General features: G+C 35.6%; 1 protein-coding gene across 1 annotated transcript; it reads right to left on the reverse strand.

Annotated features, from left to right (window-relative positions):
- Positions 1-11623: 11623 nt before the first annotated feature.
- LOC110876550 (uncharacterized mitochondrial protein AtMg00810-like) lies at positions 11624-12778 on the reverse strand. Its single transcript, XM_022124720.1, has one exon. It carries the CDS (start codon positions 12776-12778, stop codon positions 11624-11626), a length of 1155 nt encoding a protein of 384 aa, XP_021980412.1.
- Positions 12779-23347: the final 10569 nt, after the last annotated feature.

Raw genomic sequence — 23347 nt, forward strand, 5'->3', positions numbered from 1 at the left:
TTCGGTGAGACCGAAACTGACCCGAACAAAATCTCAAGATCCGAAACTGAAGCTGCACCGCACCCGAACGAAGGCCGGCTCCAAACATCGGAACTGAACCCGAACCGAAATAAAGCCCGAATCCTGAACCGAGACCCGAGTCAAAACTGAACCGAGACTCGTACTAGAACCGAACATTAAATCTGATCCGAGCAGGAACTGAACCGCGACTAACCCGAACACGAGAAGTCGCTAAAACTGACCAGTTATGCCCCGTTCCGCTGTTGACGCCGCCGATAGACCGTGCAGCCACCTGCTTCGACGTCGCAGCCGCTGTCCGCCACCACCGTTGTCGGAGACGCCACCTCCGCCGCCGTACGCGGCGGTTCTGCCGTCGTTACCTATTTCTTCGACCTCTCTCTAACTGTCTGCCTCCGTTTCTCTCTCTTCGCGCTTCTTTGGCCAGCCATCGCTCACCACCAGGGCCACTGCAATTGGCGGCTCCGCCGCCGGAGAGGATGAGGAGGACGATGAGAGAAGGGGGTGGGTGATGGAGATGGAGGTTGTTGTCAAGATCATGTATGTTGGCAGTGGGGCTCGAGAGAGAGACATGAGGTGAATAGGAGATGTTTGGCCTGAGGATTCTTTTGTGTGTGTATACGAATTGTGGAGAATAGGGGTGATCAAAGTACTAGAACCGACCCGACCCGAGAAATGACCGACCCGGCCCGGTAACCGAAAAAGCAATAATAAGCTACCCGACATAGAACCCTATTTATAGGTATCGGTTCCGGTTCTCTTCGTCGTCGGTTATATCGGTTCTAGGGTTGAAGACCGACCCGAAAACAATCCAATATTCCAATTGAATTCACCAGCAAGTCAGCAACAGTACAAGGTGTTCGACAATGAAGAATTGAAGAATCACGAGCATATTCACTTTGATTTCAGGTTTTAAACATTTCAATCCTACTGTCTATTTCAATCAAATGTTAATTTATTGATCATCTAGTATAACATGTTTGTTTTAATTACTGAAAAATTGATAGGAATTTGCAATTATTTGATGCTTGATAGTAGATGGGGGTGTTTATGCTTCAATCTAAGGTCTATTAAACCTTATTAATACGTATGCACACCAAGTGTTCGATATAATGTCCGAGTGAAAAATTTGCTGAAAACATGATACGAAAAGCTGTTTTTGATGAATTTCGTTGCTAAACATAGAATAAATAAACATTGTAACCCAAAATTCATAACTTAAACATCCAAAAATTCAAAAAGTATTAAGAACTTCAAACATAATCCCAAAAAAATGTACGAAATCCAAACGAAATCCAACAAATCCAAAGCAAACGAACTGAAACCGATACTACTTTAAGTCCTTTCTCGGTTTTCCGTATCCATCTCCAGCTATCCGTTAATCTACATCGATGTTCATGTGATCCGGTTCAACTTTATCATAAATTTCTACATGAAAAAAATATAATGATAATTACAACGTAAACAACAAACAAGGATGTATTTCGCTGCATGTCAAAATTACCTTTTCCAATGTCATCGAACTCTGCCGAATCTTCGATGTAGATTTTCTTTTTAATTGATGCACGAATCCAATCCTCTGTACATATCAATGCCTCGACAATCGGAGTTGATAAAGAAGTTCGATAAGTATCGACAACTCTTCCGCCTGTACTAAACGCCTCCTCAGAAGCAACACTGGATACCGAGATAGCCAATATGTCTATAGTGATAGGAAGAAAATCTAATTAACACTATCGTATTATTATAATTAATAAAAATAAACTACTAATTAGTAAACATACATTTCGCCATTTTCGCTAATACAGGGTATTTTGAAGATGCAGCCTTCCACCAACCCAGAATATCAAATCCCTTGTAATGGTCCTCCTCTCTGTCGTCTAGGTACCTATCAAGTTCTGACTTGGTGTTATAAGATGTAGAACCGCCACCCGCTTTAAATTCTGTAAAAAAATCACTCTCTCCTTGTGATGATGGTTCAAAGTTGTCCTGACTTGGTGAAACTTTATCTGAAGCTTGTTTTTCACTGCTTGATGCATAATGCTCATACAAAAGCTTCAATTCATCCTTTATACTATTAACTACAATTTTAACTCGTTTCTTCAAATTATCTTCTGTCTCATCGTCTTTTTTTTCAGCCCTGAATATTCTCTCAAATCCAAACTCAATAACACGAACCTTTAACCTCGGATCTAAAATTGCAGCAAAACACAGAATGTAATTAAATGATCTGCCAGTCGGTAGATTTCTCCAGTACTTGTCGAACTTCGGGTGCATCTTAGCACCCATAAGTCTACCTTCCAAGTCAGATCCGTCTTTCATATTCCTTAAATGCCTGTCTATATCCATAACCTCGTTAAAAAATAAATTAACGGTAACTATTTTTGTAGCAGAAGCGTTGGCAGTTTTACGCTGAAACAATTCTAACACACTTGCCAATTGTCTCGCGTAGTTCCAGTCACTAACTCTAGGAGCATCATCACCCATATCATTTTTATAATTTGGGTCATCCAGATCATATCTGTTAAACGCCTTCTCAAATTTTTTTGCCTTTTCTAACATCTCCCAAGTCGAGTTCCATCTTGTAGTCACATCTATACCTATGAATGCTTTGCTTTCGATCTTTTCTGCCTTAACACATTTTTTAAAAGTGTCTATTCGCTGAGGAGACAATCTAATATAGCGAATTGCATCTCTGATACGATCTATGCATGTTGACCCATCACGTAAGCCGTCTTTCACAATCAGATTGATTATGTGTGCCATACATCGGATGTGCAAGTATCTCCCTTCGAACAAGAGGTTGTTTAACCTACTTTTTAGAAACTGTATGGCAACATCATTAGCTGACGCATTATCTAATGTAATGGTCAGCACATTTTCAATATCCCATTCTTTTAAACATTGAATAAGGGACCTACCTATCTCGTCTCCCTTGTGGCTGAATATTTGCTTGAAGTTGATGATCCTTTTGTGTAACACCCAGTTGTCATCTATAAAATGAGCTGTAACACACATATAGTTAACCCGCTGATTTGAAGTCCACGTGTCTGTGGTTAGACACACCCGTGTGCCATTCTTTGCAAAAAATGACTTCAACTTCCCCTTTTCCTCTAAAAATATCTCCCCAATATCCCTCGCAATCGTAAACCTGCTTGGCATCTTAAAAGTCGGATTAAAACTTTCTATAACCCTTCTAAATCCCTGATGCTCAATGGTTGAAAACGTGACCTCGTCTATTAACACCATCTCTGCAATGGCTCTTCTACTCGCTTTTGCACAATACTTCCATGCCTTTACCTCACTACTACCGCCCTCGCCATCATTTTCAAGAAAATATTGCTTTGGTTTTTTAATCGGTCCGGATGCTTTTCACATCTCCTACTGTGTTTACTCAACGCCGATGTGCCATTTTTATACGGGTCCGCAGCCAAATCTTTCGAGCAATGCTTGCATCTTGCCCGTTGGTTTCCGTCCTCATCTTTATACTTCTCAAAATCAATCCAAATAGTAGATTTTCCCGATGTTTTAGAACCTGTCGTTTTCTTCGTTGTTGTGGTTTTAATTTTCTTTTTTGCGGTTTGTTTTTCGACATTTTGTGACTTCCTCTTTCCGGTTCTATCTCCGTGAGAGTCGTCGCTTGATACATTCTCGATGTCAACATTTGATGAATCCATCTACACACTTTATCAAACAGAAAACAGGTCATTTGTATGTTATAAAAGGTATTAGTGTCAGTTATTAATATTGTTGTATGTGCAGTCGTATGCGGACATAAGTGCAATATCACTAACAAATAACAATCAGATTGCAGGGTCATGAGTCAAATATAACAGTCCATAAATGCAATATCACAAAATTTCTGCAATTCTTGATCAAATATAGTCCAACACCCCCCCCCCCACACACACACATTTATATGCAGGGTCATGAGTCAAATATTAGTCAACTGCAGGGTCATGAGTCAAATATTAGTCGGGGTCATGAGTCAAATATTGTTGTATGTGCAGTCGGCTGAAACATACAAAACGATATAACAGTCGATAAATATTTCTGCAATTCTTGATCAAATATAGTCCAACACCCCCCCCCCCCCCCACACACACATTTATATGCAGGGTCATGAGTCAAATATTAGTCAACTGCAGGGTCATGAGTCAAACATTAGTCAGGGTCATGAGTCAAATATTGTTGGATGTGCAGTCGGCTGAAACATACAAAACGATATAACAGTCGATAAATATTTCTGCAATTCTTGATTAAATATAGTCCAACACCCCCCCCCCCCCCACACACACACAATATTTCTGCAATTCTTGATATAACAGTCGATAAATGCAATATCAGATTTTGGGGGATCATTAGTCACCTGACAGTGACCGATCATATCATATGCAGCAGTAAAAAAATGATATAGAATAAGGAATACGCAGGGAACCTGAAATTCTGCAGTCTGTCTGCACGTTCTTGTAATGTGTCTGCAGTCTTCAGCCTCAGCCGTCCCTTCCCTGATCTTGTTGATATATAGAATACTGAATACGGCAATAGTAATACGCAGGGAACTGTTTTTATAAAAGATATTATTTACTTAAAAATAAAATCTTTACTTAGAATAATCTTAGTGATAATCTTAGTGTTTGTTTTTAATAGATAAGTATAAAATACAAAATATTGTATAATTAACTAATCTTTGTGTTTTTAATAGATAAGTATAAAATACAAATTCAGTTGTTATGCATCTGTAATCTTTGAATTAATCGATTTGGCAAGCTGAATCATTTAAATTAGACTTGACCCGTTCATGAATAAACAAGTCGAGATAAACATGTCACTGGAGATGTATGTTAACTGTTAAAGGGTATCTTGTACGGTTGTGATTGTAGACCAAATAACAAGCTTGAGATTAATTTCGGCTATATATTTCACCACACATACACTGGAAAGGGAATTCATATTATAGAAAACTGAAACAATATTATCGAATTCAATACCAAGTTCAAACCGAAACAATGACATGAAGAAGTCGAAAAAAACAAAAAACCATAAACAAACAGAACATAAACCCTAAATTTATAGATTCTTTTCCACGTTCATCACACATTTTTGAAGATGTCTAATCAATGTCGCTTTTCCATTTTTAACCGTGTCTGCATTGACAACCGAACCGCAGTGCTTGCATCTTGCTTTAGCATTCCCGTCATCATCATAAAACTTCTCAAAATCATCCCAAATATTGGTATTCGCATTAGTTCTGTTTCGAAGCATCTACAGATAAACAACAACAAAACGCCATAAAATTAAGTTCGTGAAAAAGCGAAACTTTATTATCACATGTTTTCTGTCTATTGTTCTAGAATAACATGTTCTCAAAATCATCACATGTTTTCTGTCTATTAAGTTCGTTAAAACGCGAAACTTTATTATCACATGTTCTCAAAATCATCACATGTTTTCTGTGTATTGTTTTAGAATAACAGCAACATGTACCTTAACAAGGGTGGAGCAACCGTCAACTGAAGAACGAAGAACAAAAGAAAAAATGAATGAATTTTTTGTACCAGAAAGTGATGATTTCTTATGACTGTATGAGGATTGATGATAACGTTTATGTAAATTAGGTATTATGTTGCTGGAATACTGAATAAAACGAATCACTAACAGGCCAAAGCCCATTTGTATTTCCTATTCTTTATGATAAATCGGTCCAGATAACTTGAACTCGGGTTTTCCTTTTTTTGGACCGGAACCGACCCGATACCCGATTTATAATATATATTGGAACCGACTAATACCCTATATGCTATATCTCGGGTCGGGTTCGGTTTTTTATAGGGTCGGTTCTCGGTTATTTTCGGTCCGACCCTATTTTTGCTCACCCCTAGTGGAGAAGGAGGAGGACTTTTGTGTGATTTCTTGGAATGCAGACATATGAAAGAAATAGGAGACAAACATGTGTGCGGCTGATGATAAATAAAGATTAGGGTTTTGCTAATGTTTTAAACCTAGGGTTTAATTAGTGGGTTTGGTTTAGATTGAATAAAGGTATAAATGATATTTGAGTCGGGTTATCATTGATGTCAAGGCCCAGCTCAGCTGGTTTGTGCGAGTGCGTGTGAGACGGGTGACCCGGGTTCGAGTCCCGTGGTCAGCAGTTTTTTTGATGAGTTTATTCTTTTTTTTTTAAAGGAATTAACCTTATAGTTTAGATTAATTAGGTCAGTTTTAACTTTAAAAAAAAACTAACGAGACTAACTAGATTATTATTAAAAAAATAAACTTTTTAAATTCTAAAATTGATTAATTTAATTAACTAAACAATGAAAAAAATTTACCCATATTTACAACAAATTAAAATAAAGATAAAAGATTTTCGACGATACCACGGATTATAATTTTGAAAGAGGCAAGTTTTTAAAGATAGATTTTTTTTAAGACTCGATTTCTAAATTAGGAAAGTTATGAAAACGCGGAGCGTTACAGGTACGGACCACGGCTTCTATTCCAATTGTTGCCTCTATCTTTTGGTGGTGACGCGTTCCGTCTCCACGATGTGGTTCGGGCTTTAGCATTCCTTGCTGCTGTTTCATTCGGTTGACCGCATGCACTCTTCCCTCGGACAAAGGCTCGAGCTCGTTCCATAAGTATTTCCATGGTTTTTGGGAGATCTTCGTGGAGCTTCTCTACGAGCTGATTGTTTCGGACTCCATTTCAAAATCCAGAAACCCGGAGCTGGTCAACTGCTCCGCTTATCTGCAGGCTCTCGCGATTGAAGCGATCGATAAAGTCTTCTACAGATTCCCCGTCGCGGCGTTTTATGTGATGAACCTCGGTGATGTCTTTCTTGCAGCGTCGCTGCTGGCAGAAACTTTGCAAAAATATACGTCGGAAATCTTCGAAGTGATCAATCGATCCTTCTGGCAGCCCATCGAACCATACCCTTGCTGACCCGGTGAGAGTTTGAGCGAACATGTGACACCAAGCCGGCATGGGCCACTGTTCGACCTTAGCTGCTTTGGCGAATGCGAACATATGGTCGTCCGGGTCGGACGTACCATCGTAAAATTTCAACGTGGGGGACATCTTCAATTTGGCCGGGAGTGGGGCATTAACGATCCGCAACGTGAACTTTGACTGAGAAGTCATAGACATGGGATGATACGGCTTGATCAGCTCCTGATCCTGAGGGTTTAGACCCATAGATCCCTGGCGAAACAGGTCATTGAGACCGTTATTTATCGGAGCACTCGTAAACGAGAAAAATTGTGCAACGCATGTTACGGGAGTGGAGATTATAGGACTTACCATAGATCCAGAGGTGACGACTCCACCGGAGACGGGATTAGCCCCTGGATAAACACTGCTGAACAAGTTCGTGCGGAGGCTCTGTAACATTTCTTCTCGCTGCTGCGGCTGTTGTAGTTGCCGTAGTAAATCAGCGTTCCGTAGGAGGAAAGCGTTGTCGAAAGTAGGCAACGGCGTGGGGACTGGAGCGGTAACCGAGAGCGTGTGACAAAACTCGCGATCACAGAACTTGTAGCTGGAGGTACTGTCGCTGATCCTGTCAATATTGCTGCAGCGGCAGCTGATGTAGGGGCAGTTGCGGATGCAGCATTTCCTTCCCAGATGTCGTTATAAGACGAGAAAGTGTTTGTGGGAGCAGTTGTCGTAGGTTCCATGACTTGGAATAAACAGGATCAACGAAATGAATTATGTGACTTCGAGGGGATGGCGCCACTGAAGACTCAGAACCAGTTAGTCCGACCTGGCCAGAGTAAAGCTTCAGATGACCTAGCAAGAACCTGCAAGATCACAAGTAAACAAGCACACCGTTAGCCTCGTCACAGGGAGGGGGCCTCTCTGTGACCAAGCTCGGGCGTGAGAATAAGTATTTGTGAGGAGAGAAAAGGTCATGGAGAGAGAGAGAGAGGAGAGTTTAGAGAGAGAAAGTAGTGATTACCCTTTGTTTGGAGTCTTGGCGGGGTATTTATAGTCTTTGGGTATGCTGGCGTGGCGAATTAGTTAGGGTCGGACCACTTATTGTCAGGGCAGTTAAAGCTGTGGGTCCCAGTTAGTTACGGCGTATCAATGTGTTTAACCGACCCGTTTACGTATTAGATGCGATCCGACCCTTTAAGCAATGAGGTTTGGCCCTACCTTTGTTGGTTATTCGGTCCGAGCAAGGACGTATCCTCATCAATAGTGATATCAACAATAACGATAGAAGTAGTGATGATGATGAAATATAACATGTGGTAGGGTTTTAATCGAATCGTTTTTCGTCTAATGTGAATCCAATAAATAAGGCCAATTTCATCTATAATATTTGTGAAGTTAAAGGTTAAGCCCATGTTTAATTTTTTAAACTTTTAATGACTTAACTCTCAGGCCCATTGTTCAAATGCTTAGGCTTTAGCCTAGGTTTTTACACCTTATACAAAAAAATAGGACAGAAGCGCCAACTCAAAAACATTGAAAACCGATCATCAGATCCATCGCTCCTAGGTTCTGAGACGCTGAGCATCATACCCATATCTATAAGAATTCCGACCCGCAAATGACGAATCGATGATCACTTGACCAAGTCCAACTTGGTCAGAACTTCGGTATGTTGTGAATCTTTGATGTTTTGTTTGTTTATATTATGTGATTAGGAATAGGGAGTAGGGTATGAAATTTTGAATGTTCGAAAAGTTGAAATCTAAAACATTATTTGTATTGTTTTACATACATTTAGTTTGATCATTTTCTTTTCATTTGCATGGTATTGTTTTACATACTTTTATTGATTTTAAGAAATTTACTTGTGCTTATTGGGGAATGGAGATTTAGGGTATGTTTGGCATGGAGCTTTTAGGAGGTTTTAGAAGCTTCAAGCTTTAAGCTTTTAAGAAAAAGCTCCTACTCAATAAAAAGCCTTGTTTGGTTGAAGTAGCTTGAAGCTTTTAGGTTAGGAGCTTGAAGCTTTTGGTTGAACGCTCCGCTCCTACTAGTAGCGTTTAGAAGGAGCTACAAGCTTTTAGGGAAAAAATGACTATTTTAACCTCTAAATATAATAAACTTTTTAATGCACAAACTTTTAATTTTTTTAGTTATGTCCATTTTAGTCATTTTATACATTTTATTAAAAGCTTCAGCTACTCTGCCAAACACCAAATATATCTAAAAAGCTACAGCTACTAGCTACCAGCTACAGCTAATAGCTACCAGCTTCCAGCCACCAGCTAGCAGCTTTCAACCACCAGCTACCAGCTACTTTTGCCAAACATACCCTTAGTAAGATGACATTTGTATGCGCTTTTTAAAAGCGAGCATATGACCTACTTGTGCTTATGATCTAAGTATTTAAGGGATAGATAATCAATTGCAAAACAAAACTATCAAGGAGTAATAATAAGGGTTAATACGGTCCAGGTTAGGTTGACTTGTAAACATTTTATTGTATAGTTACCGAATTACTCTAAAAATTAACACACATTAATATTATTACAAAAACAATGTTATGGCAACCATCTTCTAAATAGCTCGACAAAACTATGTATGAGGTTATCCTGCTTTGGCCCATAACCCAATCGGCCAATTCTTAAAGACCGAGAGGTAAAAAAATGTCACCAAACGCATCTTTAAAAGAGCATGAGTCCCAATATGAGCAAGAGAACTCTTCAGCTGTTTGTGTCCTTCGAGTTAATCAAGAACATAATATGCAACACTTTTTCCTTGCTCAAAAGTTTAAGTGGATATGTTGGGGTAAGTCGTAAACATTAAGTAATGTGATTGTAAGGCCTAGATATCACATAATGTTATTAATTGTAAGTTATATATAAATATAAACAAGTGGGAGAAACTAGAAAGTTAATTTACTTACTATTCCATATATAACTTTGCAACATTTTTTTGCATCATCACTTGTACATTGTGCTTTGCATATTTTTCAAAAAAAAAAAGTTGATTTTTTTACTTTTAACCCAAAGGTTTTTACATTTTACAATTTTAACCCTACATAATTTGTTCTTTTAACTTTAACCCAAAACTTTTTATTATTTGCAATTTAACTTCAAAACTTTTGTCACTTATAATTTTCATCTTTCGCAAATTTTCATTTTACGTATAGTTCCAAATTTTTCGAGTTAATACGACGCAACGTGCATGTGTGGTTCAACGTTTTTACCTCTATTTTTTCATGTTTGACAGGTTCGTCGCAACACGCATATCCTAGGTCGAGTCAGTGTTGGTGGTCGATAAAGGTTGTGTGACATTAGTACTATTTGACACCGTTTTACGCCCTGCCACAACGCGGGGTGTGCTTTGGGGGGTTTTCAAAGAAAAAATGGTTATGCATATGGTTGTCGTAACGTTGGCTTTGGGGTTTTCAAAAAAAAAAAAATTTTGATTTTTTTTTTTACTTTTCACCCAAAAGTATTTTATAAATTACTTTTAACTCAAAACTATTTGTTTTTTTTTTTACTTTTAACCCAAAAATTTTTATCTTTTGCAATCTATCCTCATAACTTTTTTTACTTTCAAATTTGGTCCTTTATAGTTTTCATTTTCTGCAAATTTTTCGCTTTATGCTTGGTTCTAAATTTTGTGACTTAACACATCGCAACGTGCGTCTTTGGTTTAACGTTTTTACGTTTCGTTCTAAATTTTACGAGTTAACACGACGCAACGTGCGTGTGTGGATGAACGTTTTTACATCGTCTATTTTTTCCCGTTTGACAAGTTTAACATAACGTGCGAGTCCTAGATTGACTTAGTTATAACTAAAGAATTCCCGCCGCATTGCGGCGGGTCGCAATCCTAGTTTTATCTCAAACAAGAACTTATACCCAAAGGGCTATTGGCCTAGTGATACTAAGGTGTCTACAATGGTTTCCCTACCCGTAAAATCAAGAATTTGAGTCCCGCAGTGACCAATACAATGGGATTATGATTGTTGTTTGGAACAAAAAACAGGAAACAAGTATTTATTGTAATTTCTAAAAAGTATATATATTCAACAACACAAACACACTCATAGTTCTAGTCCTTTTGGTTTCTGTGAAAAGAAAATAATCTTATAACCACAACTGTAAGTACAGCAACTTAACAAAAATATCAAACACGGTGAAAAGAACCACCGATTACAAACAATCAATAAGTAGCAGGTCTTCAACCGAAGATTCTGCACAAACAAACTTGATCAGCAGCACAACGTGATGAACTCGAACAAGGAGAGAAAGCGACAGCCTTTGGAATGTTCTAGAGAGCATCTAATAGCACTGCAACCTTTTACTTTTTGGGGATGATCCACCAGCAGAGATGCGAAGGGAAGATATAGGCAAGGAACCCTAGGACGAGCCCAAGATATGTCCAGCAGCAGCCCACGAAGCAGCAGCCCAAGAAATGAAAAAAGGCCCAACCGAATCTCACAAGAAACACAGGACAAAAAAAAGGAAAAGATATGAGGTATTGAATTGAAAATAAAGAAGATTTATATATTTTAACACCCCCTCTCAATTCAATACTTGAAACAATCAAAGATGTTAAGGAGAGAACAAACCTTTTCATGCGGACCTGTAGATAGGCCTTTCATGAGAATATCTGCAGCTTGGTCCTCTGTTTTGATTCACATCGTTTGAATAATGCCTTTAGAGATTTTTTCTCTTAAAAAATAAAGATCTATTTCGAAGTGTTTCGTACGTTCATGAAACACGGGGTTGGCTGCTATGGATATAGCAGCCGTGTTATCACAGTATAACTGAATGGGCAGATTGACATGGACCTTTAACTCCTTTAATAAGTTGGAAATCCACATAACATCACATGTCGCAGCACACATCGAACGATACTCTACTTCAGCAGAAGATCGAGAAACGGTGGACTGCTTTTTGCTTTTCCATGAGACTAGATTATTTCCTAAGAAAATACAGAACCCAGTAATAGACCTTCGAGTCCCTAAACATTTAGCCCAATCTGAATCAGAGAAGGCCTTCATTCCCAAAGAGTCCCCTTTTTCAAATAGAATTCCTTTGCCAGGAGCACCCTTTAGGTATCGTAACAGCCTTATCGCAATTTTAAAGTGAGCTTGAGTCGGAGAATGCATAAACTGACTTAGATAATGTACATAATATGCAATGTCCGGTCTAGTGTGAGAAAGATAAATTAATTTTCCAACCAGTTTTTGAAAAACAGTTATGTTCGTTAAAGGTTGATTATCTTTTTCACACAAATGGTTTAAAACATGATTGGGTTCCATGGGGTAACTAACTGGTTTACAACTAGTCATACCAAATTCAACAAGCAAGTCCAAGCAATATTTTATTTGAGTTAGGCATAGGCCAGCAGTATTTTTAACAACCTCAAGACCCAAAAAATATTGTAGATTTCCTAAGTCCTTTATTGAAAATTTGGACTTTAGTAACAGTTTGATTTCATTAACCTGTTTAGAAAAACTACCAGTTATAATAATATCATCCACGTAGACAAGAAGAATAATAAAACTAGAATCTTTTGTCATAGTAAACATGGAATGATCACACTTACTTTGTTCAAAACCTCGATTTAGGAGAACGGAAACGAGTTTTTCGTTCCACATCCTAGGCGCTTGTTTTAAGCCATAAAGGGACTTTTTTAATCTACAAACTTTAGTCCCATTAGATTGATCGTAACCATCAGGCAAACACATATAAACTTCTTCATTGAGCTCACCATAAAGGAAAACATTATTAATATCAAGTTGAAATATTTCCCAGTCAAAGTGGACAGCTATGGAAAAACGCATCTAATAGTGACCATTTTTACGACTGGTGAGAAGGTGTCAAAAAAGTCAATGCCTTCTTTTTGACTAAACCCTTTAGCAACAAGTCTAGCTTTATATCTTTCTATTCCACCATTAGACTTGTACTTTATCTTATATACCCACTTACATCCAATAGCTTTTCTATTAGGAGGTAAATCAACAATTTCCCATGTGTCATTTTTATGTAATGCTTCTATTTCTAAGTTCATAGCATTAACCTAGTTACTATCAGTTTTAGTTTCAAAATAGTTTTTTGGTTCACAGCTTTTGTTAAGGATAGCAGCAAAGCACATCCCTTCAGGGGATAAATTAGCATAATTTAGGACCCTTTCTAGACCATATTTAACTTTACCATCAACCACAAGATCATCAAGTTTAGAAGGAAATTTGATATTTCTAGAAGATCTCCTAAGAGTAGTGCTTGGTTGATCCTGAATTCCTCCCTCAGTGTCATGCTCAGCCCTGTCTGGTCCTGATTCTTCACTACTAGGTTGCTGATTATCAGCCATCCCTAACGTAGCACCTGAATCAGTCGACTGCTCAGACCCATGTCCTGATGAGGTGCTTGTTTGAATATTCTCATCATTGGGAGTTTGGTCAACATTAGGGTTTTGGGTATAATTTAAATCAGATAAATCAAAAAAGTTTAGGGTATTAGCCTTAGAAAAGGTATCAAGATCAATAGACATTTTCTTTTCTTTAAAAGGAAAAACGGTTTCATAGAACCTGACATCCCTAGAATAAAACATCAACTTTTGATCAAGACTCCAAAGTTTATACCCCTTTTTCTCATTTGAATATCCAATCATGATACATTTTTCAGCATGTATGTCAAATTTATCAGAGTTATTTTACCCTGTGCTAAAACAAAGACACCCTACCACCCTAAGTTGACTTAAAACAGGGGCAAAACCAAACACTAGTTCATACGGAGACTTTCCATTTAAAACAGACGAAGGGGTCCTGTTAATCAGATAAGCAGCAGTTAGAACACATTCAGACCAGAATTTGAGAGGAAAACCTCCTTGAAAAAGTAATGTTCTAGCTACATTTAATAGATGTCTATGTTTTCTTTCAATGACCCATTTTGCTGTGGGGTATGAACATATGAAGTTTGATGTAAGATACCATTTTCATAACAAAAATTATTCATTTGTATATTAATGAATTCTGTTCCGTTGTCAGTCCTATATATTTTAACAGGTTTACTAAACTGAGTTTTTAGCATACTATATGTCACAGCCCCCGACCCTTATCCCGGGAGCGGGCGGCCGCGAGACAGTCTGATGGTATCGGTGTTTATTAATTTGGCAGCGGAAATTACATCAGAACCGTAGTTAGGAAATATTTTTATCAGAGTTAAACAGCAAAACGTTTAAAATAATGATCTGGGATAAAACCCGATTTTTTTCCTTGTAATATTTTTATAAAGATAAATCCTGAATATTGAAAACAATTTAATTTGGTAACTTTTATAACCACTTTTCTAAGCCTTCAGTGCGCTCCAGTTGGCTTTTATTGGCTTCACACTAAATTACCTGAAACACGTGTTTAAAACATTTTATCAACAAGAAATACTGGTGAGTGAATCCCAGTTTAATCAAAATAGGTTTTATTATTTCGCAGTATTGAGAGCTATCACATTGTTTCTATCTACACAATTACTTATTCAGTACTTGCCACTCGACCGGATCTGTGGCTATGGTCATATCACACATTGACTAACCCATTGTCCAATTGTGAAGATTATCAAGTAATGTATACAGAACCCCATAATACCGGCAGTAATTGAAGAATTACAAAGACTCAATCACTGCTAATCACATTGTAAAATATTTAAGGTTTTGTAAAAACAGTTTGCAAAAAGGAGATTACTCACAAAAAGGTTTACACAAAAAGAAGGATTACTCACATTGCTGTCTTAGGTTTTCTGTAAGGGTTTCCTGGTGATTATCTATAAATTACACAAATGCACATGTGTTAGTATAATAACCCATTTTAACATTAGTAATACCCTCCCCGAGACGGCATTCCAACGACTACGTCGGGCAGAACCACGAGATCCGTTACGGAAACCTAGATCAATCGGGCAGCGTATCTAATACGTATCCAGGGGTTATAATACTTACAACGGAGCAGAACTTCGTTAATTAGGGGGGGTATAATACCTTGGTATAGGGCCTACACTACAGAAATTGAGAGAGAGATAGAATTTTGAACGATTTCCAATTGAATCCGATCGACCAAATTTATAGGGCTGCTCAAGACCTTCGTCGCGCCCCGCGACGGAAATCAAAGGGGCCGTCGCGCCCCGCCAAGGCCAAAGGCGGCGTAAAGATTTGCTGAGTCACCGGGTGTTTTGACGCGTGTCCTGCCACGTGGCGGGCTGTGGCTCCGCCACTTATCTCTCGGCCGCGCCCCGCGACGTCTTAGGTGCAGTCTGTCGTGGCCCGCGACAGACCTAATTTATTGTTTTTATTTGTTATTTAATAAAATAAAGGTTATTCGGGACCGGTTTTCGCATACGGGGTGTATTTTAAGACATATAGGGGTATTCTAAATATATTAGGGTTGTCGGAAATATTTTTGGGGGGTTGATATATTTTGGTATAACTCCTGGATTATTTAATAAAATATATAATGCACTCATATTAAGTATAGTAACCCAATTCAACTTTATCCCTACGTCACGAGACAGAACCCCAACGAAGTTAGGCAGAGCCTTGACATACGTTACGGGCTCTAGATCAATCGGACAGGGTATCAGTTAAAAAGGGGTTAAAACACTTAAAACGAGGCAGGGCTTTGGAGTAATTAGGGATGAATTAAGAAAAGAAATAGGCGCATATGTAAGTATAGAGGGAGGGCGGTAGAAAGAATCAGAAATGGAGTAGATTGAATGATCCCGTGCTTCTCTATTTATAACTTGGAATTTACTTGGAGCTCACGAAATTTTGTACACGTATATCTTCATCATTAAATTCATGATATGATTTGTTTTGCTTCATGGAATTCCACGTACACCCACACTTGACTTTCATGTACTTGTGCATGTAAATTTAACTTTCAATATTTTAGTTTTATTATTATTATATATATTATAATTAATTTTAACTGCTTTACTTATTTGGCGCTTATAACTTCTAAAATATGACGTTTTATAAAATAATGAATATGATATTAGAACGAGAATATTTTTATCTACATTTTGGCCTAAGTTTCATTAAAAACGGAGTAGGTTCAAATTAAATTATTAAACGGTTCCTAGGCCCGTCTAGATACTTCATATTTCTAACATTCAACTTACCCATGATCTATTCGTGTAATAACTTTATTTTAAATTTAAAATTTTGGGAATGTTACATCCTCCCCACCTTGTTTTAAATCTCGTCCTCGAGATTTGGGTTACGATATTTTCTTGGGGTTACGTTACGTCTTTTTAGTTGGTTATCAAGGTGTCTGGGATAGAATCAATAAGATAAATATAAAGATATCATAGGATAGTTGGGATTCAATGGTCTCAAAACTTAGTTTCAGGATTTGATGTTAACCAAATGAGATGAAATAATACCATTAACAAGGTGATTAAGTTTCATGAATCAAAAGAGATATTTGATAGACATAGAATTTGAAATGCAATGACTTGTAGAAACAATAGGATTCAATGCCAGAAAAGAACTTACTTTGATCATTTTAAAAAGAACTCTGAATTAATAATTTCAATTGAAGATAGAAGTATGAAAAATGATTTGTCAATAATCAAACTAGAAATTAGTTTATTTAAATGGCAAGGATACACTGGACAATACAATAGAATTTAGTGTATCATGGTCTTAATATATAATTGTATTAAGAATTACTTGAATGATGAGTCAAGCGAATGATGTATGATTAGGGTTTACTATTAGCACAGGCTACAAATTTATACAGACACCGCAAGGTGTTGTAGTGACTAAAAGAATTCAATAATTACTATGACCGAATGAATTCACCGTTTTCGAAATTAACTGAAAGTTTCAAGGAAGCGTATCTGGATATTTCGAAAGATAGGATGTTTCAATTGAAGAAAGAATTGAATATTGTGGAATCAATTCAAAGATGAAAGAATTACTGGAGGTACATTGGAATAAGAATTTTAGGTACCTTCATCTTAACACAAAATTGTATTAAGACTGGTTTAGGATAATGAATTAGTAATTAGGTAAATTCGTACCTCAGTTAAAAAATGAAATGAGTTCAAGTTTCAAAGAAATTGCCACCGCAAGGTGTTATGTTTTAACAAATGATATATTGAAATTGAAGGCTTTAAACAAGTTTACTATGATTCAAACAATGAGATTACCTCGAATATGATGATCTCAATTCATCATATGGGATTTTGAATTGAATATATATTGTGGACAAGTTCAAACAATTGAGCTTGGTTTGGACATATTCCAACAATGGATATATGTTTTTGGCAAGAAATGGTTTCCATGAAAATCTGGTAAGTAGCTTTGAAAAGTAACTCTGAAAAGAAAAAGGAATTTTCCAAGAAACCTGTTGACTTGATATCAAAAATCAGCATTGTGTAATTATATAAATTATCAGAGTGAGTATAACGAAATATTTTATTAGGATTCAAGAATAAATGATCTTTTGAAGTGAATTCACATGTATGACAAGCAATGCATGTATGACATAGGAATTTGTCAAGAGATGAGACAAATGAGTATTGAGAGAAATAAAGACTTCTTATTGTAAAACTTTGATCGAGATTAAAAGTCAACTTATTATCTTAATACAGACAAAACGTAAGGGTGTTTATTTTAAAAGTTATTGTGGTTTCCGGTGTTTATACGTTCTCCTTAGCTTCATCGGGGTTTCGATTCTTGTTGTCGAGTGCCTTCAATAGTTTCGGGCAGTAGGGACGAATGTGGCCTGGGTCTCCGCATTTGTAACATACATTAGTTTTTCTTCTACATTCTTCCTCTGCATGTCCAACCTTTTTGAAGAAATTACAGCAAAGTGTCTTCTTAGAATAGTGTTTTCTTGCATGTTTCTTGTTATGGTTGTTGCAGGTAGGCTGCGTGATTACTGGTTCCATTTCTTGCTCTTCGCATGATTTTTCGGAGCGGAATTCCTTATAGGAGTATTCATAGGTTGTTGTTTTCTTTCGTTTGGAAGATGGAGTTTTGATACGAATATCATGACTTCCGTTGATACTAGTTAGGGTTAGGTTTAAAATGATGGGTATGCTTACAGTGTATAGTAGGATTCTTGTTTATAGGCACAGAAATTTTAATAGCTTCAATGATCGAAGGTATGGCATTCGATATTCCTTGAGCTATTAGATTTTCTATAGTGTTTCTATCCAAAGAGTTTCCATTACTATTCTCAATTTCTTGATCACATGCCATTTCATTTGACATATGTATTACAACATGTTCAGATATAATTATCACAGAGCTAAGCAATTATATAGGCATATTTTGTTTAGCACCATTATGGTCATAGCTATTAGTATTATGCGATGATAATTATATATATTAAGGTAACATATATACATGTTATATCTTAACATTTTTTATTACTATATATCTTATCAAAATATAAGGAAAATGTATATCTTATATGTGTTGTTTCTTCCTTTGGTGTAATAGCTTTTATATTGCCTTAATTTAATTATATTTCCAGGGCCTATGGCTAGATAGGTATTTAGAAAATAAAGGTAAGGGTTTTATATGAAATTATGAGATTCTCCGTCATAGACTCATTATTATTTTTCAAGAAGTGGTGCTAGTACAGATATCCTTAAGGTATCTTTTAAATTAAAGAATAAATTTTGAGTAAACATGTAGGTTTGTCTGTTATATAAAGGCTTGTCATTTTACAAAAGACATTTGTATATATATATTATTAGGAAAATGGTATCTTGTATATACATACGTATAAATATAAAGTTTAAATTTCCTGTAATATAATATCAAATTATAAGAATCCGATTACATAATTGATTGTGTTAATCATCATGTTTATCCCCATAACTTTGTTTATTCCTTATAATAACAAAATAAATTTCTATTAATTTATTGAACATAATATGCTGGAATAAAAGTCATTTTATCAAAATAAATTTATTATAAATTTTCTGGATTCTTTTAGACCATTTTACCCTTTAACTGGCAGGTTGGTTAATTCAAATTCTTATTTTATTATATCTATTTATTAAAGAATCACAACAGAGAATACACAATTTAATATAAAGTATCATTCTCATCTTAGAACTTAGATATAATTTAAGAAATGAATTAAACTTATCAAATATTAAAAATTGTTTCTTTAGAGATATATGTATATTTTAAACCATATTGCTATACTATACTAAATGTTTTTGTACATGTCTTTATTGCATAGATGGAACATTATTGATACAAGTTATATAAAATATACACATATCTGATTTATATATAATCTAAGAAATAGGTTTAGGCTATTTCCAAGTGATATATAAGTATTACAGTATCAAGTTGTTATACATATTGCCGTTTCATAAATACTGTCTTATAAAATATTTTATATCTTTCATTGTATATTCATATATATATGCTTAAATCGTTTTATGAATTACGAACTACGATAATGCTTGTTCATTATTTGTGTAAATTGAATTAAGAATTTTGTTTTATAAAATTCTTTTTAACATAGCTTTATTCAAGAGCCAATTATTTTATTTCTCCAAAATATTATTGTTATTATTAGTTTTAATTTAAAACAGAATTTAATAATATGGTATTATAATAATAACGATAATAGATAATAACAGTACATATTAAAGACTTTTCTTAGAGAGCGTTTACCAAAAAAAAAATTCTAGCATGTTAATTATCATTAATATTGACTATACACAAAATTTCTTAATTTATCAAATTTTGATGAATAATCTATATATTTAACATTTTAATAACACGATAAAGAACTATAAAGTAACTTACAAAGTATTTTTATTATTGTATCGAAATAATACGATTACATTTTTAACAAAATTAATATAATTATAGGTGTTATCAAAACTTTGATAAATATATATCTTTAAATTGAGTAAACTTTCGGATTATATCATAAAATATCGTGCTTTCATTAAATAATATTTTATATTATGATATTTCAGTGATACCGTATCTAAAGGTGTTAATTTACATCTTTGGTTAAGATATTAATATCAATATCATAATATTATTCTAATTAATTTTAAGTTTTATTTACATAAATATGAAGATACGGATTTAAATATTATATTATGAATATATTCCTTTTTTATAGCCTATTTTACATACCCTGAGAATTTTGGAAAAAAAAAATCATTTAGGTACAATACATATTATCTAAATATTTTTTTTAATTTATATATTATATCTGAATTACATTTATTAATACTAAAATATTAATATTAACATTCTATTATTACTATAAAATTTATTATGTTCCCACTTATATATATGGATATGATAAATATATAAGATATCATGAAATTTTAAAGACATGATATTATTAATATATATCATTTATATCTATAATACAACATAACTTTAAGATACGGATATGGGTAACACATATTGGGAATTCAAAATTCATGAAATAATATAAAAATCATAATAAACATATTAAGATTTTATGTTCACATGATAACACATAAGATATTAATTTCCTAACACAAATGGTTAAGGATTTAGATATTGGAAGAACACCTAAAGGGCTTAAACCAGTGGCATAGCTCTGATACCACCTTCTGTCACAGCCCCCGACCCCTATCCCGGGAACGGGCGGCCGCGAGCCAGTCAGATGGTATCGGTGTTTATTAATTTGGCAGCGAAAATTACATCAGGACCGTAGTTAGGAAATATTTTTATCAGAGTTAAACACCAAAATGTTTAAAGTAATGATCTGGGATAAAACCCGATTTTTTTCCTTGTAATATTTTTATAAAGATAAATCCTGAATATTGAAAACAATTTAATTTGGGAACTTTTATAGCCACTTTTCTAAACCTTCAGTGCGCTCCAGTTGGCTTTTATTGGTTTCACACTAAATTACTAAATTACCTGAAACATGTGCTTAAAACATTTTATCAGCAAGAAATACTGGTGAGTGAATCCCAATTTAATCAAAACATGTTTTATTATCTCGCAGTATTGAGAGCTATCACATTGTTTCTATCTACACAATTACTCATTCAGTACTTGCCACTCGACCGGATCTGTGGCTATGGTCATATCACACATTGACTAACCCATTGTCTAATTATGAAGATAATCAAGTAATGTATACAGAACCCTATAATACCGGCAGTAATTGAAGAATTACAAAGACTCAATCACTGCTAATCACATTGTAAAATATTTAAGGTTTTGTAAAAACAGTTTGCAAAAAGGAGATTACTCACAAAAAGGTTTACACAAAAGAAGGATTAGTTGTCTTAGGTTTTCTGTACGGGTTTCCTGGTGATTATCTATAAATTACATAAATGCACACGCGTTAGTATAATAACCCATTTTAACATTAGTAATACCCTCCCCGAGACGACATTCCAACGACTACGTCGGGCAGAACCACGACAGTCGTTACGGAAACCTAGATCAATCGGGCAGCGTATCTAATACGTATCCAGGGGTTATAATACTTACAACGGAGTAGAACTTCGTTAATTAGGGGGGTATAATACCCGGGTATAGGGCCTACACTACAGAAATTGAGAGAGAGATAAGAATTTTGAACGATTTCCAATTGAATCCGATCGACCAAATTTATAGGGCTGCTCAAGACCTTCGCCGCGCCCCGCGACGGAAACCAAAGGGGTCGTCGCGCCCCGCCAGGGCCAAAAGGCGGCGTTAAGATTTGCTGAGTCACCAGGTGTTTTGACGCGTGTCCTGCCACGTGGTGGGCTGTGGCTCCGCCACTTATCTCTCGGTCGCGCCCCGCGACGTCTTAGGTGCAGTCTGTCGCGGCCCGCGACAGACTTAATTTATTGTTTTTATTTGTTATTTAATAAAATAAAGGTTATTCGGGACCGGTTTTCGCATACGGGGTGTATTTTAAGACATATAGGGGTATTCTAAATATATTAGGGGTGTCGGAAATATTTTTGGAGGGTTGATATATTTTGGTATAACTCCTGGATTATTTAATAAAATATATAATGAACTCATATTAAGTATAGTAACCCAATTCAACTTTATCCCTACGTCACGAGACAGAACCCCAACGAATTTAGGCAAAGCCTTGACATACGTTACGGGGCTCTAGATCAATCGGACAGGGTATCAGTTAAAAAGGGGTTAAAACACTTAAAACGAGGCAGGGCTTTGGAGTAATTAGGGATGAATTAAGAAAAGAAATAGGGGCATATGTGAGTATAGAGGGAGGGCGGTAGAAAGAATCAGAAATGGAGTAGATTGAAAGATCCCATGCTTCTCTATTTATAACTTGGAATTTACTTGGAGCTCACGAAATTTTGTACACGTATATCTTGAGCATTAAATTCATGATATGATTTGTTTTGCTTCATGGAATTCCACGTACACCCACACTTGACTTTCATGTACTTATGCATGTAAATTTAACTTTCAATATTTTAGTTTTATTATTATTATTATTATTATTATTATTATTATTATTATAATTAATTTTAACTGCTTCACTTATTTGGCGCTTATAACTTCTAAAATATGACGTTTTATAAAATAATGGATATGCTATTAGAACGAGAATATTTTTATCTACATTTTGGCCTAAGTTTCATTAAAAACTAAAAACGGAGTAGGTTCAAATTAAATTATTAAACGGTTCCTAGGCCCGTCTAGGTACTTCATATTTCTAACATTCGACTTACCCATGATCTATTCGTATAATAACTTTATTCTAAATTTAAAATTTTGGGAATGTTACATTATAAAAGCCTTTAATATAGTAAAAAACTTCATCCTTTGACTTCATGAGATATACCCACACAGCTCTAGTGAAATCATCCACAATAGTAAGAAAATATCTAAAACCATCCCTACTGGGAACTCTATAGGGACCCCAAACGTCTAGATGAGCTAGATCTCCTAATAATTTTGATTTGTGGTCACTTAAGGGAAATGGTTCCCTATGTTGTTTAGCCCTATGACAAGTTTCACATGGTGCTAACTTAGAGCTAGTTTTAATATTTAATTTATTTCTTAAAACATGCAAAACTGGTTGAGTAGGATGTCCTAACCTAGCATGCCAGAGATTAGCATCACAACTAGCATTATACACCTTATTCGAAACAGAAGAACTACCACAGAAGTAAAGACCATCAAACTGATTACCAGTCACCAAGACTTTCTTTAGATGAGAATCCTGAATATAACAGTTATGTTCATCAAAAGAAACAGTGAGCTTACAAGCTCTAGCAAGTTTATGAACAGATATCAAGTTAACACAATAATTGGGAACAACAAACACATCATAGAGAATGACCTTGTCACTTAATTTTATATCACTAATTTTAGTTACCAAAGCACTTGTGCCATTAGGGTGTTTAACTTT

This window comes from Helianthus annuus, chromosome 15, assembly GCF_002127325.2.
Source record: "Helianthus annuus cultivar XRQ/B chromosome 15, HanXRQr2.0-SUNRISE, whole genome shotgun sequence".
NCBI classification, from domain to species: domain Eukaryota; kingdom Viridiplantae; phylum Streptophyta; class Magnoliopsida; order Asterales; family Asteraceae; genus Helianthus; species Helianthus annuus.

Coding starts and splice junctions, on each gene's coding strand:
- LOC110876550 (XM_022124720.1), bottom strand. CDS start 12,778: ATGCGTTTTTCCATAGCTGTCCACTTTGACTGGGAAATATTTCAACTT.